A 24,214-nucleotide genomic window follows, 5' to 3' on the forward strand; every position below is an offset into this window, starting at 1 on the left:
ATTCTGCTATTGATCCCATCTAGAGTATTTTTAATTTCATTTATTGTGCTTTTCATCGTTGCTTGGTTCCTCTTTAGTTCTTCTACGTCCTTGTTAAATGTTTCTTGCATTTTGTCTATTCTATTTCCAAGATTTTGGATCATCCTTACTATCATTATTCTGAATTCTTTTTCAGGTAGACTACCTATTTCCTCTTCATTTGTTAGGTCTGGTGTGTTTTGACCCTGCTCCTTCGTCTGCTGTGTGTTTTTCTGTCTTCTCATTTTGCTTATCTTACTGTGTTTGGGGTCTCCTTTTCACAGGCTGCAGGTTCGTAGTTCCCGTTGTTTTTGGTATCTGTCCCCAGTGGCTAAGGTTGGTTCAGTGGGTTGTGTAGGTTTCCTGGTGGAGGGAAGTAGTGCCTGTGTTCTGGTGGATGAGGCTGGATGTTGTCTTTCTGGTGGGCTCGTCCACGTCTGGTGGTGTGTTTTGGGGTGTCTGTGGCCTTATTATGATTTTAGGCAGCCTCTCTGTTAATGGATGGGGCTGTGTTCCTGTCTTGCTAGTTGTTTGGCATAGGGTGTCCAGCACTGTAGCTTGCTGGTCGTTGAGTGAAGCTGGGTCTTGATGTTGAGATGGAGATCTGTGAGAGATTTTCGCCGTTTGGTATTACGTGGAGCTGGGAGGTCTCTTGTGGACCAGTGTCCTGAAGTTGGCTCTCCCACCTCAGAGGCACAGCCCTGATGCCTGGCCGGAGCACCAAGAGCCATTCATCCACACGGCTCAGAATAAAAGGGAGAAAAAATGGAAAGAAAGAAAGAAAGAGGATAAAATAAAATAAAATAAAGCAATTATAATAAAAAATAAGAAAAAAATTATTAAGAATAAATTTATTAAGAAAAAAATTTTATTTTAATTTTTATAAATAGATTTATTAATTTTTTATACTAAAAATAAGAAAAAAATTATTAAGAAAAAACTTTATTAAGAAAAAAATTTTTTAATATTTTAAAATAAAAAATATGAAAAAACTTACAAAAAAAATTTTTTAATTTTTTAAAAATAGAAAATAAGGAAAAAATTATTAAGAAAACATTTATTAGGAAAAAAAAATTTTTTTAATAAAAAAAAAAAAAACGGACAGACCTAGCCCTAGGACTAAAGGTGAGAGCAAAGCTATACAGACATAATCTCACCCAGAAGCATACACATATACACTCACAAAAAAAGGAAAAGGGGAAAAGTTAATATATCCTGCTCCCAAAGTCCACCTCCTAAATTTGGGATGATTCGTTGTCTATTCAGGTATTCTACAGATGCAGGCACATCAAGTTGTTTGTGGAGCTTTAATCCGCTGCTTCTGAGGCTGCTGGGAGAGATTTCCCTTTCTCTTCTTTGTTCGTACAGCTCCCAGGGTTCAGCTTTGGATTTGGACCCGCCTCTGCATGTAGGTCGCCTGAGGGCATCTGTTCCCCGCCCAGACAGAATGTGGTTAAAGGAGCAGCTGATTCGGGGGCTCTGGCTCAGTCAGGCCGGGGGGAGGGAGCGGTACGGAGGAGGCGGGGCAAGCCTGCGGCGGCAGAAGCCGGCGTGAAGTGCGCTCTCCTGGGGAAGTTGTCCCTGGATCACGGGAGCCTGGCCGTGGCGGGCTGCGCAGGCTCCCGGGAGGGGCGGTGTGGAGAATGACCTGTGCTCGCCCACGGGCTTTTTGGTGGCGGCAGCAGCAGCCTTAGCGTCTCATGCCTGTCTCTGGAGTTCGTTTAAGTGGCGCTCTGAATCCCCTCTCCTTGCACGCCGCGAAACAAAGAGGCAAGAAAAAGTCTCTTGCCTCTTCAGCAGCTGCAGACTTCTTCTCATGCACCCTCCTGTCTAGGTGTGGTGCGCTAGCCCCTTCAGGCTGTGTTCACGCAGCCAACCCCAGTCCTCTCCCTGGGATCCGACCGAAGCCCGCGCCTCAGCTCCCAGCCCCCGCCCGCCCCAGCGGGTGAGCAGACAAGCCTCTCGGGCTGGTGAGTGCTGCTCGGCGCCGAGCCTCTGTGCGGGAATCTCTCCGTTTTTCCCTCTGCGTCCCTGTTGCTGTGGGATCCGCGCTGATAGCCGCGGCTCGCGCCCGTCTCTGGAGCTCGTTTAGGCGGCGCTCTGAATCCCCTCTCCTTGCGCGCCACGAAACAAAGAGGCAAGAAAAAGTCTCTTGCCTCTTCGGCAGCTGCAGTCTTTTTCCCGGACTCCCTCCCGGCTAGCACTGAAGCCCGAGTCCCAGCTCCCAGCCCCCGCCCGCCCCGGCGGCTGAGCAGACAAGCCTCTCGGGCTGGTGAGTGCTGCTCAGCGCCGATCCTCTGTGCAGGAATCTCTCCGCTTTGCCCTCCGCACCACTGTGGCTGCGCTCTCCTCCGTGGCTCTGAAGCTTCCCCCTCTGCTACCCGCAGTCTCTGCCCACGAAGGGGCTTCCTAGTGTGTGGAAACCTTTCCTCCTTCACAGCTCCCTCCCACTGGTGCAGGTCCTGTCTCTATACTTTTGTCTCTGTTATTTCTTTTGCCCTACTCAAGTACGTGGGGATTTTCTTGCCTTTTGGGAGGTCTGACGTCTTCTGCCAGCGTTCAGTGGGTGTTCTGTAGGAGCAGTTCCACGTGTAGATGTATTTCTCATGTATCTGTGGGGAGGAAGGTGATCTCCGCGTCTTACTCTTCCGCCATCTTGCCCCTCCCTCTGAAGCAGATATAGAATCACCGGCTCATTACGAAAGATAAAACTCAGGAACAGCCAGGTGGGAGAGATGCAGAGGGCAAGGTATGGGGAGAGGGCTCAGAGCTCCCACACCCTTTCCAGGCTGCCGTTCTTCCCAAATCTCCGCGTGTTCCCCAAATCTCCGCGTGTTCCCTCATGTTTTGATGGAGGGAGAAGGCCTCTTCATATTAATATGGATCTACATTAGAGATGTGTATGTTTTTTGTACACCTATGAATTCTAGTATTAATTCATTTAAAGTGGAACAAGAAATAAAATCTTTTGTGAAGAGTAAATTTTGTTTTGCTTTACTCAGGCTCTTATCTATATCTAATTAGGATATTTTCTTTTACAACTCACAACTGTTAGTATTTCCGATAGATTCATCTTTAGATTTCATAGAAACATGAACTCTTTCACACATAGAATATTTATTGATTTAATATTTGATAAAATTTTAATTACAATGAAAAATGCAAATAATATGAACAGCATTTGTTAACAAACACAATTGACTGTTGTAAGGAAAACAACTCGTTTGATGGTAATTGAAGCACATGAGGCTATTAAAGTGCCACTTACTAGCCACAGATATTCAATTCGACAAGGGCATGTGTCATGTTTACAGAGTCACTTAGCTTGGCACACATGTTAAAAGGAGTCTGGTTAAGAGAACTTTGGTTACAAATTTAAGTGATCAGAGCCTAGCAAGGAAGATCAGTGCCCAGGAAGACATTATGGATTCTAACTTTAATATATTTTATTAGGTATCTTTGCATTTTAATTACAGAAATCAAACTCAATGAATCAAGAGTGAAAAATAGTAATAAACAAAAAATAATTTACTGATACTTATAACTGGGAAGTCAGGAATTTACCTTTCAGAAATACCTGGATCCAAGATCTGAACTAATTTCACTGTGATTATTTGTTTTAGTCCCTCATTCTGTTTTGCTTTCTGTTTGTTTTCTTCTCTAGCAAGTTTCTCATGTTATGACAAAAATAGCTACAGGATACATTTTTGTTACAGCCAACAATCCCTGTGAAAAAGTCTCTTTTCCTGATTGTTCCAGGAAAAATCTGGTATGACTCACTGGCTGGGCTTGAGTTGCATGTACACTCTGAACAATTCACTCTGGATAGGGGATGGAATTTATTGTTCAGCTGGAGCTGGATCACAGCCCTGCCCCTGGAAAATGGTAAAATCCTCCTTGAACCACTTGGACTGCGAAAGGGGATAAGTGTGTTTCTACAGAGCTGCTGAGACAACAAAAGCACATGCTTCATCCAAGTGGGAGTGTGGTATTACATAACTTTCTTTAAAGTATTTATGCAGCACTCAGGCAGAATTAGTGAGAACTGCCTCATTTTGGGCCCAGGTATGCTTTGTCTTCTTTGTGATTCTATTTCTTCATGATCCCAAATCATTTCTGCTTCTTCATCCCCCTGTAACCCCCATAAGACCTGTCATTTCCTGGTACTTAAAAAAAGAGTTATCTTGCTATTAGGTTTGGTCTTTAAATTACAAACTTTCCTCCAAATTTCTCAGAGGCCATGTTTCTAGTGATATGCTTCATGTATTTATATTTGCAACTGCCTTCATATGACTTCACGAAATGTAATCCCCTGCATGAATTTTCTGGAATCTCTAGAATGACTCTTGCTCGTGCTTATTATAAGAAGAGCTTTGTAAGTTTCCATGCTTTCAACAAAGGAAAAATCTACATCTATCATCTATATTATTTCTTGGAGTGAGCGATAACTGGAAGACTTTCCCCATTTTTTAAAAGCAAGTTACTCTCCTGTACTTTCTATCGCCTCAAAGCGCCATATCAGGGCTTTGAGATAATAATCTATTTTTAACAAATTGATACCCTACTCCAAGGTTGCAGTCTTTTTGCTTTAACTATTTCTCATGCCTGTGTGTGAGTTACACATGCACAACCTTCTTTATTCTTTTAGGATAATAACCACATGATTAGTTTTATCTCTTTAAATATTGACACTACTGAATTTATATCTGTGGTATTGCTATATATTTTGGATCCCAAACAAATGTTTATTCAAGGTTTCCCAAACTACTAGTTAATGACAAAATGATCAGATCTTCAGCTCCTATGAAATATAGTGGATATTTACATTGCTTGTAAAAAGAAAGAAAAATAAGACTGCTAGGGGCAATCTACCTGTGACTACAGTATTCTTATTTCCTATTTTAAATTTTTGGCATTTCTACAGCCAATGACAGCCACGTGGGCAATTAATTACTCTTTAAGTCCATATGTTGATTTACAAACTTTAATAAAAAGAGTGTTATTTGTATGTTTTTATTAAATCTAAAATTCTAGAAGACTTAGAAGTTTCAAATAATACTCCATAAAAGTCCTTTGTTGAAACAAGACAAATCTTGGATCAGTAGAGGGCAGCCATGTCAAAGACCTGTATTTCTCGTCTGATCTCTTTAGGTTCCCAAATTTTACAGGAGCTTTTAGGAGATAGCTACAGCTATGAGATTAATATTTGCTCTGAGAAAAATATAAATTTAGGCTTAAATGCTACAGCAGTTCTACTTAAACTTCTCAAATGGCATACTTTTTTTAAAAAATTATTTTTATTATTTAAATTTTCACCATGCTTATGAGGAAAGTGCCATTTTCCAATGTTTGTTGTAACATATAGTCAATTCTTCACTCAGAAAGTTTGGATAGGCTTTATATTAAAATACCATGTACCTACATTCTATTTTAGACAGGACTAAGTGCTATTGAACTTGAGAGGCTTGCTTCTTTTTGGACATACTATATTAATATTAATCTGCTTATGTTTGCTTGACAAATATTATTTTAGAAAATATTGCTGAAACTTATCTGGAGATAATATTTGCCAGAGAATATAAAATATAAATCAAATTTGCATTGCTATTCAAGAATGAATGACATATGTTTGAATAATATGACAATAATTATTCAGGCATTTTACACAGAACAATTTTATGTGCATAAGCAGTTATTCTCAAGAAGTACTTTGGCCCCTTATTTAATTCATGCATATTTAATTTAATTAATGTAAATATTTAATTTAATTTAATTCATGCAAATATTTAAGACACAGTTTTAAAGCGTAGAAATATAATATACAATACTTGAACAAATCTTTCAATCATGAAGGTGCTATCAATAGTTTTTAATGTATGTGAACCACAAGAGTATCACTTAAAAAACACCTAAACTACTCATTCAGTGTCTTGCATAACCTGGGATATCTTTAAGAAGAAAGTGATATTTTTGTTTATCACAGGGAGCTCTGATACCTTATATTTTGTTCTGATGTTCTCTTTATTAGATTAAAAAAAGTTACATGCAGCTTTTAAAAATTATTATTATTATTTTTTTTAATTTTTATTTATTTATTTATTTATCCATTTATTCATGGCTGTGTTGGGTCTTCGTTTCTGTGCGAGGGCTTTCTCTAGTTGCGGCAAGTGGGGGCCACTCTTCATCGCGGTGCGCGGGCCTCTCACTGTCGTGGTCTCTCTTGTTGTGGAGCACAAGCTCCAGACGCGCAGGCTCCGTAGTTGTGGCTCACGGGCCTAGTTGCTCTGCGGCATGTGGGATCTTCCCAGACCAGGGCTCGAACCCGTGTGCCCTGCATTGGCAGGCAGATTCTCAAACACTGTGCCACCAGGGAAGCCCCTAAAAATTATTTTTTAAATGGAAAGAGATAGAAAAATAGATTAGTTATATAAATTTAACATTTTTAACAGGTTAGTCACTTTTCCTATATAATGACATTAGAAAAGATTTGTCAGCAATAGAAATAATTTGAGTAATATACATCAACAAAAAAAAAGTCTTAACTTCCATTTTGTTTTTTGCATTGTCTAGTATAAACTCTTGTTTTTGCTTTGTCTGTTTTTTTTTTAGAAGACTGATCATAGCAGCCTCTTCTAGAATATTGGAGAGATCCTTGCTGAGTACCAGAAGCACACTGTAATAATATTATGAATATTTTAATATGCCTGAAATTGGTTAATTTGATTAAATTTTCAAGGAGCAGATGATACCAATGCTCTCTATCAAATTCAGTATAACATGGAAGCTAAAACTGACAAAGATAATTTTAAAAAATGACTATGTAGGGATCTCAAATGTGAATATCAATATAAAAACTCTAAAAGTTAAATTGTAAAACATAATCTAGCAGTACTTTAAAGAATAATACATCAAAAAAATTGGTTCATTCTAGGAATTCAGTGAGAACTAGCTCAATATTTTTTAAAATGATATTAGTGTATTTCACTAAAATATACATCAAAGGAGAAAAACCATAATATCTTCACGGCAGTTAAAAAGCATTTGAGGAAATTCTGACACACATTCTTAATAAGATAAGAATATATGAATATTTCCACAACATGATAAAATTATCTGTCTCAAAAAAGAAGTTAGGTATATTCTTAATAGTAAATACCAGAAGCATTCTCATTAAATTGATGAGTTTACTAACATTTTTAAGTAAAATAAATAATAAGCATGAACTTGAAAAAGAAGGTGAAATCACTATTACTTACTCATATTATTATATAGTTGAATATTTGTGGAGAGTCAATGAGAAAATCGTTAGAAAACATGGAATTAAGTGAGACAATTAGTTGCAAGATTAATATTTAAAATTTATTTCATATTATTTATAAATTTTAAATGAAGAAGAGGTTACATATATAATAGCCAAAATATCAAATGTATAGAAATAGACAAGAAATATGAAGGTATTTTATAAAAAAATAAATCTCAACTGTGTTACATAAAATAAGAATAAGAATAATTGAGTCATAACTTGTACTTGAATAGGAAAACGCATCACTGCAAATCACATTAAATTTATTAGCCCAATGTGAACTTAATAAAAAATAGCAGTAAGACTTTTTTGAAAGCTGATTATGTTGATACTAATGTCTATAAAATATTAAACGTGCAAAAACTTAGATACATTTAAAATACTGAATGTAATATAAATCAAATATTTTAATAGGTAAGCAGATTAATCAAAAAACTAAGGAAGTAGAAAAAATATGGCAATTTAGTATAATACAGAAGAGTTATTGAAAAAGAGTAGAGAAAAGATAGTTTATTAAATGCCTGATTGTTGGACAAGTAGTAAACAGAGGCAAATACATTCAGGTGGATTAAAATCCTCTGTGTAATCTAGGATATCATAACACTGCTATAAGAAAACATTGGCGGGCTTCTCTGGTGGCGCAGTGGTTGAGAATCTGCCTACCAATGCAGGGGACACAGGTTCGAGCCCTGGTCTGGGAAGATGCCACATGCCGTGGAACAACTAGGCCTATGAGCCACAATTACTGAGCCTGCGCGTCTGGAGCCTGTGCTCCACAACAAGAGAGGCCACAATAATGAGAGGTCCGCGCACCATGATGAAGAGTGGCCCCCACTTGCCGCAACTAGAGAAAGCCCTCACACAGAAACGAAGACCCAACACAGCCATAAATAAATAAATAAATAAAATGTTAGTTAAAAAGAAAAAAAAAGAAAACATTGGCAAATGTATTTCCTAAACTTTGGTGGGGGAAGCTCTTTTAAACACGACTAAAGAAAAAGGTAAAATACCTTTTTGAAACTGAAATTTCAAAATTTATTTTGAAATAATTTCAGAGTAATAAAAATTCAGTATTCTGCATGAATATGATCCATAAAGTATCAATATACAGAGAGCTGATAAAGTTGTTGTACACCTTATACAAAAGTTATTTTTAATATAAAATGACTCTTACCAATCAATTGTAAAATCTTGAGTGGTCAAAGACAGAGAGAGAGAAAGAGAGGGAAAATGAAGAAAAGAGAATGAAAACACAGTTCTCAATAAGGGAATGAAAAATCCTGCATAATTTACCTTTGCTAACTAATCATTTCAAATATTCATTTTTATTTAACTAACATTTTTCACTTGTCACATTTGTACACATTCAAAATTTCACTAATAAAGAAGATTTTCTAGCACTGGTAAACAAGAATCTTATGCACTTTAGATAGGCATATCAGTTGGTACAACATGCTTCAAGACAAATTTGGCAAAATCTATAAAAAATAACAATCTTTATACAGCAAATTTTATTTCTAAAAACTTATACTACCAGTAAATGTGTTCTTGTCTATTCAAAGATATATGTGTAGTAATTTTTATTGTACTTTTTTTGCTCTGGGAAGCAAATATCCATCAATAAGGGGCTGGTTAATAAATTATGGAACATTAATAAATTATGGTGGGAGTCTGCCACTAATATAAAGAATGAGGCATACCATATGTGCAAATGCATAAAGATATCCAAGATATACTGAAAAGCGAAAAAGTGCCAGAAAGTGGGTAGAGATTTATTTTATTTGTGTATAATTATTTACTATATCATATCTATATAAAATGATATAGCTATACAAATATTAATTGATAGAATTTGTAATTATATAAATATACATTATAAAATAAAATATATATTTAAAATCATGGCTGGAGGAGGAAGATAATTTGGGTTTGAATTCTGGCTGTACTACTTTCTAATTGTGAGGCATTGAGCAAATCATGTAACTTCTCTGTGTGTTATTTTTCTCGTTTGTAAAATGGGGGTAATAATAGTACTTATCTGAGGGTTGTTATGATAATTTTTTTGTGCTCTGTCTGGCTAGAGATATCTCAACGTTATTAATCTTCTCAAAGAACCAGCTTTGGTTTTCATTGATTTTCCCTATTGTTTTTCTGTTTTCTCTTTCATTGATTTCTACTCCTACATTTATTAGTTCCTTTCTTCTGTGTATTTTGTGGTTAATTCATTCTTTTAGTACCTTAAGCCAGAAGCTGAAGTTTATGTTTTGAGATCTTTCTTCTTTTTTAATATAGCCATTTAATACTATTCTCTCTAAGTACTGCTTTAGATGTATATGCAAATTTTGGTATGTTACTCTTTTTGTTTTCATCCTATTCAAAATTCTTTTTAACTTTCCATTTTTTTTCTCCTTCACCCATTGTTTATTTGGAAATATGTTATTAAGTTTCAAAATATTATAGATTTTGCCAGCTAATGAATTTAAATTTAATTCTGTTTTGGTCAAAGAACATATTGTGTATGATTTGAATCTCTAAGTTTATTGAAACTTTTTTTTTTATGGCCCAGAATATGGTCTATGTAGTACATGTTCCATGTACACTTGTAAAAAAAAATTTATTTTGCTATTATGTGGTGGAATATTAGTTTTAATTAAATGTGGAATATTTTAGACATGATTTCTTCAAGTGCTCACTCATTCTTTTTTGGGTATGCAAATAACATGTATATTAGATGAATTAAACCTATCATATGTCTCAATATGCTCTGTTCTGTGTGTGTGTGTTTGTGTGTGTATGTATGTGTGTGTTTGATTCTCTTTTTTTTCTTCTCTGCTCCATTTTGGATAATTTCTTTTGTCATGTCTTTAAGGTTACTAAACTTTTTGTCTGCAGTGTCTAACCTATAAATTATATCTATTATATTTTTCATATCAGACATTTTAGTTCTCATCTCTAGAAATTTGATTTGCATCGTTTATATATTGTCCATGTTTCTACTTAAAATGCTCATTCTTTCCACTAGTTTATAGGATGCATATATAATAAGGGTTTTAATGTCTTTGTCTTCTTATTCTATCATTTATATCACTTCTGGTATGCTTTCAATTAATTTATTTTTCTCTTCATTATGAGTTATATACTCATTGTCTTTTTCTGCATGCATGTTTTGTAATTCTGCATTGAATTTCAAGTATTCTAAATTTTACTTTTTCAGTGATGAATATTTGTTTCTATTTCTCCAAATTTTCTTGAGCTTTGCTCAGGGTCCAAGTTTAGTACTTGACAGCAGTTCAATATTTTTATATCTTGCTTTTAATCTCTCTTAGATTTAGCTTGGGTCTAATTTTTCCCCACTACTGAGACAAAACTTCTGCATATTCTACCTGATGCAAAATAACATTGCTCTGTGAGAAAGAAATTAACAGTAAAAATTGTAGAGTTTGAAAATAATAGAGAGTGAATCAACCAATCAGGAAAAAGAGATTCTATGTAGCTTATAAATATTTGTATTACACTGAAATAGGTGATAAGGTTAATGTGTATGAATCTGCATAATTTATTTTGATGTCCTTTCAGGTTTTTATGTCTTTTTTCTTTTTGAGTAGTAGTTCCACTACTCAAAATGATCTGAATAAAATTTAAAATGATCTGAATAAAATTTAAAAAAAAATGTCTACCAGCTTGAAAGTTTCTTAGAATAATGACACCTTCTAAATCAAGTTCAAGTTTCACATGATGTGAACAAAAAATTTTGATTGCTGCTTGCTTTTTACATATGTGGCACTGTGTAGATGTTCTTTTAACTCCTAAAGACATAAATGAAATATTTTGAATTAGAATCCAGTAACATTTAACTCTCTTATATTTGCTTTACTTTTCATTTTTTTGCCTTGTCAAGTCAACTGTATTTCAGACGTTTTAAAAAACTTAAGTGTTTGTTCAAGAAAGGAGGTCCAAGTTAATCATTTAATTAAATTTAATAATTTAACTGGTTAGTTTTGTTTCTACAGTTGCATTTTTAGATAGAAGGATGAGTCTTCAAACTTAGAAAAAAACATATTTTCAATACCTCTAGAAATTTGACTAAAATATTTCTGATACTATTTTCAGTTTTCTCTGTAAACACATCTTATGTAATCATAATTTTTGAGTTTCAACAGAGAAAACTATTTTGTCAAAAGTTAAAATTACATGCCATCTACCTTAGGTCAATGATTGATTAACAAGATCTCAATTGAGACTTTTTTGTTCATAGGAGATTTTGTGTGTGTGTGTGTGTATGTGTGTGTGTGTGTGTGTGTTTGCATATTACTCAGGGTATATTTTGATGGAGAAGTAATAAAAAAACTGTTAGTAACTCAGAGGCTAAATCTTAAAAACACTATATTTTTATCATGTAAGAAACACAAACCATGAGACCTACACAACAATTTTTAAGTACTTTATTGTTAATTATAAGTATAATGTTGTACAACAGATCTCTAGAACTTCCTTGTATGTGATGAGTAGCTTTTTATTGCTGCTTTCAAAACTCTCTCTTTGCCTATGACTTTTAACAGTTTTATTATAATGTGTCTTTGTGTAGGTCTTCTTAGATTTATCCTGGTTGGAGTGAATTGAGCTTCTTGAATTTGTATGTCCATTTTTTCTCAAATTTGAAAAGTTTTTAGCCATTATTTCTTCAAATAGGTTCTCTGCCGCTTTCTCTTCTCCTCTGGGATTCCTATAGTGTATATGTTATTCTATTTGATGATGTCCCACAAGTCTGTTAAGCTCTCTTCATTTTTTTCTTTTTCTTCTTGCTCCTAAGCCTCAGTAATTTCAAAAGTCCTGTCTTCAAGTTTGCTGATTCTTTCTTTCTTCTGTCTAGTCAAGAGCTGTTAAGGCCCTGTAGTGAATTTTTCAATTCAGTTATTTTATTCTTCAATTCTAGAATTTCTATTTAGTTCTTCTTCATAGTTTCTATCTCTGTTGATATTCTGATAATCAACAAATGACATTTATTTATACATATTAAAATGGAAAGCTGACTAGGAAATACTGACAAGTGTAAAAGAGGAAAAATTAAAATAGAAGATCTTGCCACAGAAAAATATTAATGGCATGATGCATTTATTTAAATTATGTGTGTTAAGCTGATGAAAGAACCGTAATATACAGCAGGATAGAATGCAGGGTAAAACTATTGTGATAAAAAAAGAGAAAGAATCATAATCACTGTAGTTTGGTTACACAACTTTCTCAGGAAATGAGAGACCAAATAGATTAACAACTGTAAACTGAACATTACAATTTTAAAAAGTCAAAATTTTATATACATGAAGAACTCCACATCAACAGAACTTTTTCCCCAGCATGTAAAAAATAAGGAATAATTACAAAAATATATTGTATATAATGGTCACACGGAGTCAAGTGTAAAACAAAACAAAACAAGAAAACTTAAAATTGATTTAAAAGAATAGAAAAAGTATAGCCCCAAATGTTGGAAATGAAATAAATAGATGTTGCTGTACCCCATTGATTAAAAAAGGAAATTAAGAAATAACTCTCAACCAAATCATAATAAAATCACTATATTTCAGAACGTATGAGGTATAGTTAGGCCAGTAGAGAGAAGAAATGTGTAGTGTTAAATACATTTATTAGAAAACAAGAAAAAAGAATTTAAAAAAATAATGAAATAAAGACAGAGATCAATGAACTAAGAAGCAATATTTACACAGAAACAAGCTATCTGTGAAATAAAATGCTGTTTAGAAAAAATCATTTTGGAAAAAGCATTATAAGCACATGAAATATAATAAAGATACAATAAAGATTTCAGAAGTATGTGTCATAAACAAGTCTATTCTAACGTATGGAAAAACTAGATGGAAAGAATACATTTCTAGAAAATATAAAATGTCAAATGAAAGAGAAGTATGAATTAGAAAACTAGAAAATACCAAAAGGAATTGTTGTAATAATCATAAAAAAACCAAAAACACACTCCGTCAGTTGATCTAATGAATTTCCCCAAACTTATAAGAAAAATTTCTATTTTACACAAGTCCTTCCAGAAATTACCTTTGTATTATTTAGCGTTTCGTATATAAGCATTTTACATTCTGGCAATTCTAGTGTTTGAGGTATTTGGAGGTCTGTATTTATAGTTTTGAGTTTATGCTGACTCTTGCTCATGGTGCTTTCATTCCTTTAGTGATTTTTTATTAAGACCCCAGATATGGTTGGAATATCTGGAAAGCCTGAGGGTCAAAATTTAGTATGAAAGCAGCAAACTTGTATACAGAATTTACTTTGTGGTAGACACAGTTAAATACATTTCTTATATTTACTAAAGTAATCATCAAGAATGATGGAAATTAAATTCAGTATTACAAATTAGTGTTCCAAATTCAAATAAAAAGAGAAAACTGAATGTGTGATTCTGAAAACAGCAGGCTCACTAAAGCCTACGTAAAGAGAGTAGTAACATTAACCTTAATCTGTATAGCAGATCTCTGAACATCATGCAAAATACCATGAAAAGACAGAGTATATGTAAAGAAGAAACAGAGAAATATGGAATTCCATGAAATATTGTATATACACAACCCCTACACCTATATACCCATATCCATATATTCATACCCCTAGTTTTGAATATCTGTGTTCATAAATATGTCTATAGAAAATCTATCTATCTATCTATCTAACTATCTATCTATCCATCTATCTATCGGTATCATCTACTGAGAGAGAATGGAAAAGTAAAGAGAATTCAAAGTTGGACACTAACACGAGTTTAATTAAATAAGTCTAAGATTTAATCCAATATTTTAAGGGAGGGGAATTGATGTTTAATACCAGAAAAATACCAGTTTGTCCATTTTTTGGGAAAATGGAAGAGACATTTTTTAGGGAGGAAAAAAACTGACTCTTTCTGTACAGTACATAGAGGATAGTCTGAGGGTATCCTCAGCACTAAGAAAAGGAAGTTCTTATGAGAAGAGCAGAAAAGTGTGTCAAGAACAGGAGAGATTAATTAAATCTGTTGACTACTGAAGATAAAGAGTAGTTAAGGACTATTGGTACATTGCCTGAAGAGGTGACTGTTTTAATTTTTAAATTTTGATTCAAATAAACTAATATTTAAGTTCATGGCCATTTGAAATGTGACCTTAATTATAATGCAAAAAAAAACATGTAATGCTAAATTTTAATAGTAAAATTTTAGGATATAGCATTAGTTTTTTAGTTTAATATTTAATTAATTTAATTTTTTTGTTTGGATTGATTATAGTTTTTCTGAAAGCACTGGTTAATTTTGGTAATCAAACTGATTAATTCTAAGTCTCTTGCTTTTTTATAAATATAGTTTTATTTTATATTTCCTAATTCTGATGTTGCTATAAATGTGTATATATCATGTATACATAAATACATAAAAATATCTATAGTAATGTAAGTATATGTATAGTTATGTTTATAACAGTATGGTGACTATAATTAATGGTGCTGGTTTGCTAATATATTTGGTAACACATATTTTATTAAGGGCTCATTTTCCCTAAAATAGTATCTTCGTATCTGTTAGACTTCTTTGAAGCCTGGATAAACATTAATTTATCCAGAAAGAATTTTTTCCAGGCATTTAAAGTTGCAAATCAACAATATAATTTAAAAATAAATCTTTGATGCCTCGCAGGTGGTGTAGATTCTAGCCCCAATATCATGAGCTATGGTTAGGAATTTTCAGAGAGACTTTCTCTTCTCTTTTTCCATTCCTTTTAGCACCACAAGTAAGAGAGGAAAATATCTTCAGGAACTCTCTTTGTAAGGTGGGCTTTTTCAAGTTCACCCCCCAAGAATATTGTTCTTGAAGGTTTTATGAAGGAGGATGTCCACATCTGATCTCTCAGACAGACTTTGCCACTGGTTCTAGGGCTTTCTTACCTCTGTGACTGCACTTTCTTTTTATTTCTGGCTTTTGAGGGTTTTTTTGGTTTTTTGTTTTGTTTTGTTTTGGGTTTTTTTTTTTTGCCTTTTACCACCTCATATATTTAAAAATATTTCAGCCAGAATTTTTAGTTGTGCAACTTGGTTCCATAAAAACCTAAGCTACCATATTCTGAGCTTCCTCTCGTGCTCAGTTAACCTTTTGAGGAAATTGCAATTTAATATTGAGACCTTGCATTTGTTCATCAAATATTTATTGAATGGCTACTTTGCAAATACATGAGTGAAAGAAAGATAAAAATAAAAATCCTTGTCTTGATGGAGTTTGCATCCTAGTGGCTAGAGGATGTAATACACAGTAAGCACAAGAAATAAATCAGTAAATTAGATAGTATGTTAGGTGATAACAAAACCATGAGGAAACAAATTTTCAATAAGTAACAAGTCATACTCTGTTATTTTCTGTGAAATTCTATAAATGTATTATATTAGTAAATTCTTTTCTTGGAATAGTTTATGAGGTGTGTTCACAATTTAAATTTCTTCCACCCATATTTCTCTGGATTTCCTCTATCAATAATTAGTACAATTTTTTTCCAAATCTCATGTTTGTGTGATTAGAGAAATGCTCACTTATTTTTAATTTCTTATGCAAAGTGGCAGGTATTTAATATGCATGACAGTATTTTACATATAGTACTCATACTTCAGAAGAATGACTTATCTTAATGTGCCATGAATTCAGAAGCTGTAGTATAAGTGGAAATTAGATAATTAATCAGTGTTTAATTTTTCTGATATGGATTTCTATTCAGGATTTGCTTCCATTTAGCCATAAATGCTATTTATCTTCATATAAATATATATTTTAAAATAATAAATAAGTAGTGTTTAATATTGGTTAAAGTTTCATTAGTATGGACCCTTATAGAAATACTCAGTAAATGAAAGGTCCTTTCTAACCAAGATCTTTCTTAACACATTAGGAAAGCAAAAAATATATTCATAAGGAAAACATGTTCAAAAATGTTTCCCCAAATTGACATTAAAATTCAAAAATAGCATTCACTAGCACTATTTTTTTTTATATTGTTCTTTTTCTAGTACTCTAGTTTTACAAGGAGAACTGGTATCCATTAAGCTAATGCATGTTCTGCTTGAAGCTGCATAGTCTTGCTGATACTCAGACACACTTCTGCTCCAAAACTGTGTTTTGGTCTGTTAGGTTAATGGACTTGAGTTTATTAAGTTTATTAAGAAGATGTCCTTTAACAATCTTTCTAATCACTAGTTTCCATTTAAACTGAGACCTTAACTGTCCCAGTGCTGATGCTAATAGCCAGTTGGGAATTATCCTTCTTATCATGACTTCTTCTAACTGATCTGAAAATTGGAATAAAATAGTTTTATTAGACTTGTGACTATTTCCTGGCACATGAAAAACAACAGGAAGGAAAAGAACAATACATGATATTCACTTTCTATGAATCCTTCTGTTTTTCTTCTCTAATTTACTTTTAAGATAAAGTCAAGTTTGTTCTTTTCATAAAGGTCTAATGCTTTCAGGTTTTAGAATATGAGTTTGAGTTTTGATGAGATTCTTTAAAACCTTAATTAAAAAATTATTTTTATTGTGGTAAAAGTCACATAATATAAAACATACCATTTTAACCATATTTAACTGTATAGTTCAGTGACACTACGTTCACATTGTTGTGCAACTCTCACCATCATCCATCTCCCAAATTTTTCACCTTCCTAAACTGAAACTCTGTTTTTAAATATAAATCAACTTTATTTCCTGAATATTACCTTTAAATAATAATGAATAAAATGTCATTTATATAGTCCATGACTAAATCTTTTCATTTAAAATTGTGTTATAATCCTTTGGATCTTTCTATGTTGTTCATAGTTTTCTATGTAACCCAAGAGGAAAGGGTATGGAGATGACAACATTTATCTTGACATCACTGGCATAAGTTCTTTGTCATGGGAAACAGGTTCAGAGGCTGAATGCATAAAATTAAGAAACACAAGAGAAAGGTGTTAAGTCTTTACAGGCATTGGCATGATTCTTTTTCTAGTCAAAAAAGTAATATTTAAAATTTCTTAAGTGTGATGAGACATTTTTTAATGTCATTAAATTCAGCCCGCTTACCTAGATGAAAACGGTTTTGCTGTGTTGTCTTCATTAAGATAAACATTTTCTATGATTAGTACAGAGACCATAGACAATTACTGAGGCAGCAAATGTCCCCTATAAGGAGTGAGACTGCCTCATAGATTTTGCTGCAGTGATTCAGCTTTTCCATTGTTGCCTTGCTTTTAATACAAATTCCCATGATCTTTATTCACTTTGATATTATGTATACTTTTCTATGATCTATGTAAGGCTTGACTTTCAAGAAAAGATTTACAGTAGTGCAGCTCTAAAAGTTAAAAATAATGAGCTTCTTTACTCTCTAAGTGCATGCTTCTCTTACCTGTAACAATTGCCAGGAGACTCTATACCTTCCTTTATGTCCTGCTGATTGACTAAAAGAAGTAAAACAGCCTCTACTATCATATAACATCTTGGCAAAACACTACTCTTTACTTTTAAGAGTAGGATCTATGAAAAAATTCCCATGTCTATACAATTTAAACATAATTCTACAGCTATATTATACTTTGATATTTGAAGATAACTTTATAATATTATTGTTTGGCTGTAAGAAACAAAATATAAGACAGTAGAAGAGTTACCATAAATTTTTATTTAAGCAAAATAAATGACTGGTGACAATTAAATAACCTTTTATTTTTTTTTTATTATACACTTTGAACTCTGAAGATCCAAACGTTAAATATTCAGAGATTTTTTGAGCCAGTTGTTAAACCATTGGCAGTTTCAAACTAGCTATGGTAGAAATAACTACACCGTGAAAATCAGCAAATGCTACTGCTTGGGGCTTGCCCCACACTCATCTTCCTCTCCCCCACCATACAGTTTACTAACACACCATTGATTTTACTGCCAAATTCTTGTCAATATTTACTTCTATATTAGTGCTGATATAAATATCAGATGTAAATTTTTATCATATACAGAGGACTGCCTATAAACTGTCATTCATTAAGAAATTTACTCAATAGTTGTTGAATTAAATGTCAACTTTTATTGTCATAATATCTAAAATAATTTCTTATAAAAATGTGTGAAACAATGAATTGTCTCTTGTTTTCAGTGATAGTGGAAAGTGGAAATATAATCTCTTTTGTGGCTTATATTAATTCTGGATATTGTAAGGTTTACAGAAGTATTGTAGGACTTTCAAAACCACAATCAAGAAAAGTGGTAAGTTTTAAACTTATGTATTCTTTTTAATCAATTAGCTTATCTTAATGAATAGGAGATATTGAACATGTTTTCTTGTGTTTATTGGTCATTTATTACTTGTCTTCTTTTGTGAAATAGCTGTTCAATTTCTGACTAATTTTTCTTGCATGTATTTTCTTCTTTTTACTGAGTTGTAAGATGCAGGAATGTAAAATAAGTTGTAAGATATATTGAATTGTAAGACTTAGGAACAAACTAGAAGCACATTAAAAGATGCTTGACATCATTATTTATCAGAGAAATGCAAATTAAAATTACAACAAAGAACTTCTATAAGCATATTAGATTGGTTAAAATACACTTAATATATGACCCCGAAATTCCACTTTAGATATTTACTCAAGAGAAATAAAATATATGCTTACAAAAAGATTACATGGGGCTTCCCTGGTGGCGCAGTGGTTGAGAATCTGCCTGCCAATGCAGGGGACACAGGTTTGAGCCCTGGTCTGGGAAGATCCCACATGCCGCGGAGCAACTAGGCCCGTGAGCCACAACTACTGAGCTTGCGCGTCTGGAGCCTGTGCTCCGCAACAAGAGAGGCCGCAATAGTGAAGAGGCCCGCGCACCGCGATGAAGAGTGGCCCCCGCTTGCCGCAACTAGAGGAAGCCCTCGCACAGAAACGAAGACCCAACACAGCCAAAAATAAATATTAAATAAATAAATAAATAAATAAATAAATAAAAGAGCCTTCCCTAAATTAAAAATAAAAGAAAGAAAAGCAGCTTAATTATTAAAAAAAAAAAAAAAAGTAAAACACATTCTTAAAAAAAAAAAAAAAGACTTACATGAATCTTCATAAGCCAGAAACTGTAAGTAATCCAAATATTCATTGACAGTTGAATGGATAGAAAAATTGTGGTATATTCAGTCATTGGAATGTCATGCCTCAATAAAAAGAATTTATGATACATACAAGAATATGGATGAATCTCAAAGCACTAGGTTGGGCAAAAAGGTAAAACTCAGAACAGTGCATTCTGTATGATTCCAGTTTTATGAAGTTCTAGAATAGGCAAAACACTAATACATAGTGACAGAAAAGTTAGAACTAATCCATTTTGGCTGGTTAGGCAGTCTTCAACGTAATTCAATTTAATATGCAAACGTCATTGAATTTTGCTGTACTAGTCATATTCAGTGTAAAGATTTGTCATTTATATAAGTGGCATATCAATTAGTTATTGGCTTTTGACCCCAGGGTACTTAGTAAAGGCTTTCACCTATTCTGAGTTCTGTCACTGTCCTACCCTGAGGGCTACATTCTTTTTTTTTTTTTTTTTATCTTACTGCTCAGCAGCTCATTCTTGTTTTAATACTGTTGGGCTCGCCTGAAAAGATAATTTGGAGTTTCAATTTTTTCTCCAGAACTATGCATATTGAAACTACTGTCAGCTCCTTTCCACAAAATTCCTTATTTGGACTTAAATTGCTAGTTCCCTGAGTCAAACTCACTTTCCATTTTTCTTTTTTTATTTATACAAAAAAGTTAGGGTAGAATCTCATCTTTTGCAGTTAATCATCTCATCAGTACCATTCCTGACACTCTGCTTATTTTCATTATTCTCTGTTAGTTCAACAACTGTGCCTTGCAGCTGGAACTGAGGTAACAAATGGTGGTTCACAAAACATACTAAATTATGCTTACAAAACAGTATCCTAGGACTTTAAAAAATGGAAAGAGTTCAAGATTTCATAAACATCTTGGTGTATTAACACATTTAATTTCTAGATCACTAAAGTACAGTGCCTTCAACTGTCTTAGATATGCTGAAGTTCTCATCAATCTATTATTTTTCTAATATAATTTAAATACATGTATGAATAAATGTTCTCTGATTTGCCTGAAACTGCTAACTTATTTTAAATACCATATACCAAAATTATTTATCCATTATATGAAAGTGGTTTCATTAAACATCAGTTATCTATATCTCTTACAGAAAAAAATACAAAAACTTGTGTATATGGGTAAACTTAAGGAGAAGGAGTCTTTTGGTGAGATTAGTGTTCTTCTCCAAGTTCCTTTCACATACACAATAGTTACTGGAAAAGACGTTGAGATGGCAATTATTGAAGATAAGAACCTACTTGGTAAATACATAAATGTCTTTTATTTCAACTGTTATATCATTTTATTTGATGAGTTTTTGGCAAGAGTAGACATATTTCACAGACAAATTGGGACACTCAAGTAAGTATGGGTGTATGTATATTATTTACAGAGACAGCATATCTATAGATAACCCCCTTTATAACTTCATAGTCTATCTGACTTAATTGTGTTACTTTTAGAATATATTAGCAATATTTTAAAAGACTGATTTTAAATTACTAAAATCTCTCTGCCAATTCCCAAGTTACCATTAATAGCAACATTTTCTCCTGTTCTGGAATATATTTTGGTTTTTTTTTTTTTTATCATTGCTTAAGTGTTTCTGGTTCAGGTCAAGTGTGTACTTTCCTCCAATAGATCAAGTGTATATGAAGCTCCATGGATTGCAGTATTTAAACTTTTATATGAAATTTTATTTTATTTAAAAAAATTTTATTGGAGTAGAGGTGATTTACAATGTTGTGTTAGTTTCAGGTGTACAGCGCAAAGTGAATCAATTATACATATACATATATCCACTCTTTTTTTTTTTTAAGATTTTTTTCCCATATAGGCCATTACAGAGTATTGAGTAGAGTTCCTTGTGCTATACAGCAGGTTCTTATTAGTTATCTATTTTATATATAGTAGTGTGTATATGTCAAACCCAATCTGCCAATTGATCTGCCTCCCCACCTTAACCCCTGGTAACCATAAGTTTGTGTTCTACATCCATGACCATAGTTCCATTTTGTAAATAAGTTTATTTGTATCCTTTCTTTTTAGATTCCACATACAGGCACTATCATATGATATTTGTCTTTCTCTGTCTGACTTACTTCATTCAGTATGACAATCTCTAGGTCCATCCATGTTGTTACAAATGGCATTATTTTGTTCTTTTTTATGGCTGAGCAATATTCCATTGTATATATGTACCACATCTTCTTTATCCATTCCTCTGTTGATGGACATTTAGGTTGTTTCCATATCCTGGTTATTGTAAATAGTGCTGCAATGAACATTGTAGTGCATGTATCTTTTTGAATCATGGTTTTCTCTGAGTATATGCTCAGGAGTGGGATTGCTGGGTGCTAAGGTAGTTCTATTTTTAGTTTTTTAAATAACCTCCATACTGTTCTGCATAGTGGCTGTACCAATTTACATTCCCACCAACAGTGTAGGAGGGACCCCTTTTCTCTGCACCCTCTCCAGTGTTTACTGTTTGTAGATTTTTGGATGATGGCCATTCTGACCGGTATGAGGTGATACCTCATTGTAGTTTTGATTTGCATTTTTCTAATAATAAATGATGTTGAAATTTTAGACCTCTAGTGATATTAGAATAATAATTGTGCAGTCACCTGTGATTGACCCTCCAAACATTATAAATATTCAAATAGGACATGCAATTGAATATGAAATATAAATGGTTAAAAGATCTAGAAACGTAGAGAAATTAACATGGGAGAGAGATTTGCTTTAAATAAGCTCAATTAGAAATTTTTCCATATTACTTGTGTATGATTTGACTGAATTCTCTTTTCTGATTTTCAAGGTTTGTTTTAATTTTAATGTCTCAGAGAATATGTATGCTCTACCTTCTTAACTCTGATTTTGTTTAACTTCAAATTCATGTATCCATTTTTAATAGGTATACATTTGAAATAGCATTGATTAATATTCTTTCCTTCTGTGAAATTCAAATACCAAACCCCTCAAGGTACATATCACTTAAAAATAATTACAGACCAACAGTTATAGTTATAATATTCTCACTTGACATAGGCTAGGTTTTTCTTTTCCTGTACTAATTATGTTAACTGCTGCAAGGTAAATAAATACACTGTGGACTCTTATGTAAACCAACATTTCACAAATGAAAGTGCTTCTTTTAAGCATGTATCTGAATCTTCTTTGCCATCCGACAAACTAAAATTCAAATAGATGGCGTAGTATAAGCTTTAGTTGCATTTTTTTGTGTGTTGTTCATATTTTAAATTCCATTCTATATTTTGTTCATTTGGGACAGATGTTATAAAGCTACTGACATGTTTTGTGACTAATTAAACATTTAGTTTTCTAGTAATCCATTTTACAATTCCAAAATTTGTTTACTATATTTAACAATCTTTTATAGATTAGAATGTGCAGGCAATGTAATCCACATATGAGAAAAAGACATTTTCTCAGGTATATAGTTCACACTCTATCTGCACCCATATAAAATACATTGAAGAGCTAACATCACTTAAATGATCCAGTTTATCAATAATATTTAGAAAATACCTTAAGGAAGCAATAAATTCACTATACCTCAACCTGGGATAAGTAGAACAGAATCCAAGAAACATAAAAGAGTGCATAAATGTTACATATTGTATCTGGAGAATTAGATATACAACTGTTTATATATAATCTTAGAGGAATATGTTCAATAATTAGTTTGACAGTATTTAAAAGGACTTGAATAGTGATTTCTTTGTTTATTTAGTTGTTAACTTTTGGAAAATAGGAAATAACTTGTTTTGTAATCTGTGTACATGCTTCTCAGATATTACCTTGAGCATCTAAAGAAAAATGAGAACAGGGTTATTAAGTTTAATCAATATAAGTATATTCTTTTTTTTTCATATAATGCCACTGGTAATTTAGTTTATCTGATTACTATTTTTATGAAGGTAATATATTTTTGTCCAGATGCAGAATTTATACCTCACGTCATTTAGATTAAAATTATGCATACCAACTACTTTAATTTTACTGATATCTGGAATTCTCATGTACCACAATGTTCACTGCAGCACTATTTACAATAGCCAGGACATGGAAGCAACATAAGTGTCCATCAACATATGAATGGATAAAGATGTGGCACAAATGTACAATGGAATACTACTCAGCCATAAAAAGAAACGGAATTGTGTTATTTGTATTGAGGTGGATGGACCTAGAGTCTGTCATACAGAGTGAAATAAATCAGAAAGAGAAAAACAAATACCATATGTTAACATATATGTATGGAATCTAAAAAAAAATGGTCTTGAAGAACCTAGGAGCAGGACAGGAATAAAGACGCAGAGTAGAGAAGGGCCTTGAGGACACAGGGAGGGGGAAGGGTAAGCTGGGACGAAGTGACAGAGTGGCATTGACATGTATACACTACTAAATGTAAAATAGATAGCTAGTGGGAAGCAGCCACATAGCACAGGGAGATCAGCTTGGTGCTTTGTGACCACCTAGAGGGGTAGGATAGGGAAGGTGGGAGGGAGACGCAAGAGGGAGGGGATATGGGGATATATGTATACGTATAGCTGATTCACTTTGTTTTACAACAGAAACTAACACAACATTGTAAAGCAATTATACTCCAATAAAGATTTAAAAAAAAAAAAAGCATAAAAAAGAAAAGAAAATAACAGTAAATAAAAATTAAAATTAAAAGAAAAATAAAAAAAGAACAGAACAACAACA

At 33.0% G+C, this 24,214-nt stretch overlaps 1 protein-coding gene across 1 annotated transcript in view; it reads left to right on the forward strand.

Moving 5' to 3' along the window:
• Positions 1–20,969, forward strand: part of CNBD1 (cyclic nucleotide binding domain containing 1) — a 402,273-nt gene extending 381,304 nt beyond the window's left edge. Inside the window, 3 exon segments of the mRNA XM_061171726.1 lie at positions 18,493–18,602; positions 20,589–20,739; positions 20,941–20,969. Coding sequence (XP_061027709.1) covers positions 18,493–18,602; positions 20,589–20,739; positions 20,941–20,969 — 290 coding nt within the window.
• Positions 20,970–24,214: the final 3,245 nt, after the last annotated feature.

The sequence above is a fragment of the Eubalaena glacialis genome, chromosome 17 (genome assembly GCF_028564815.1).
Source record: "Eubalaena glacialis isolate mEubGla1 chromosome 17, mEubGla1.1.hap2.+ XY, whole genome shotgun sequence".
Taxonomy (NCBI): domain Eukaryota; kingdom Metazoa; phylum Chordata; class Mammalia; order Artiodactyla; family Balaenidae; genus Eubalaena; species Eubalaena glacialis.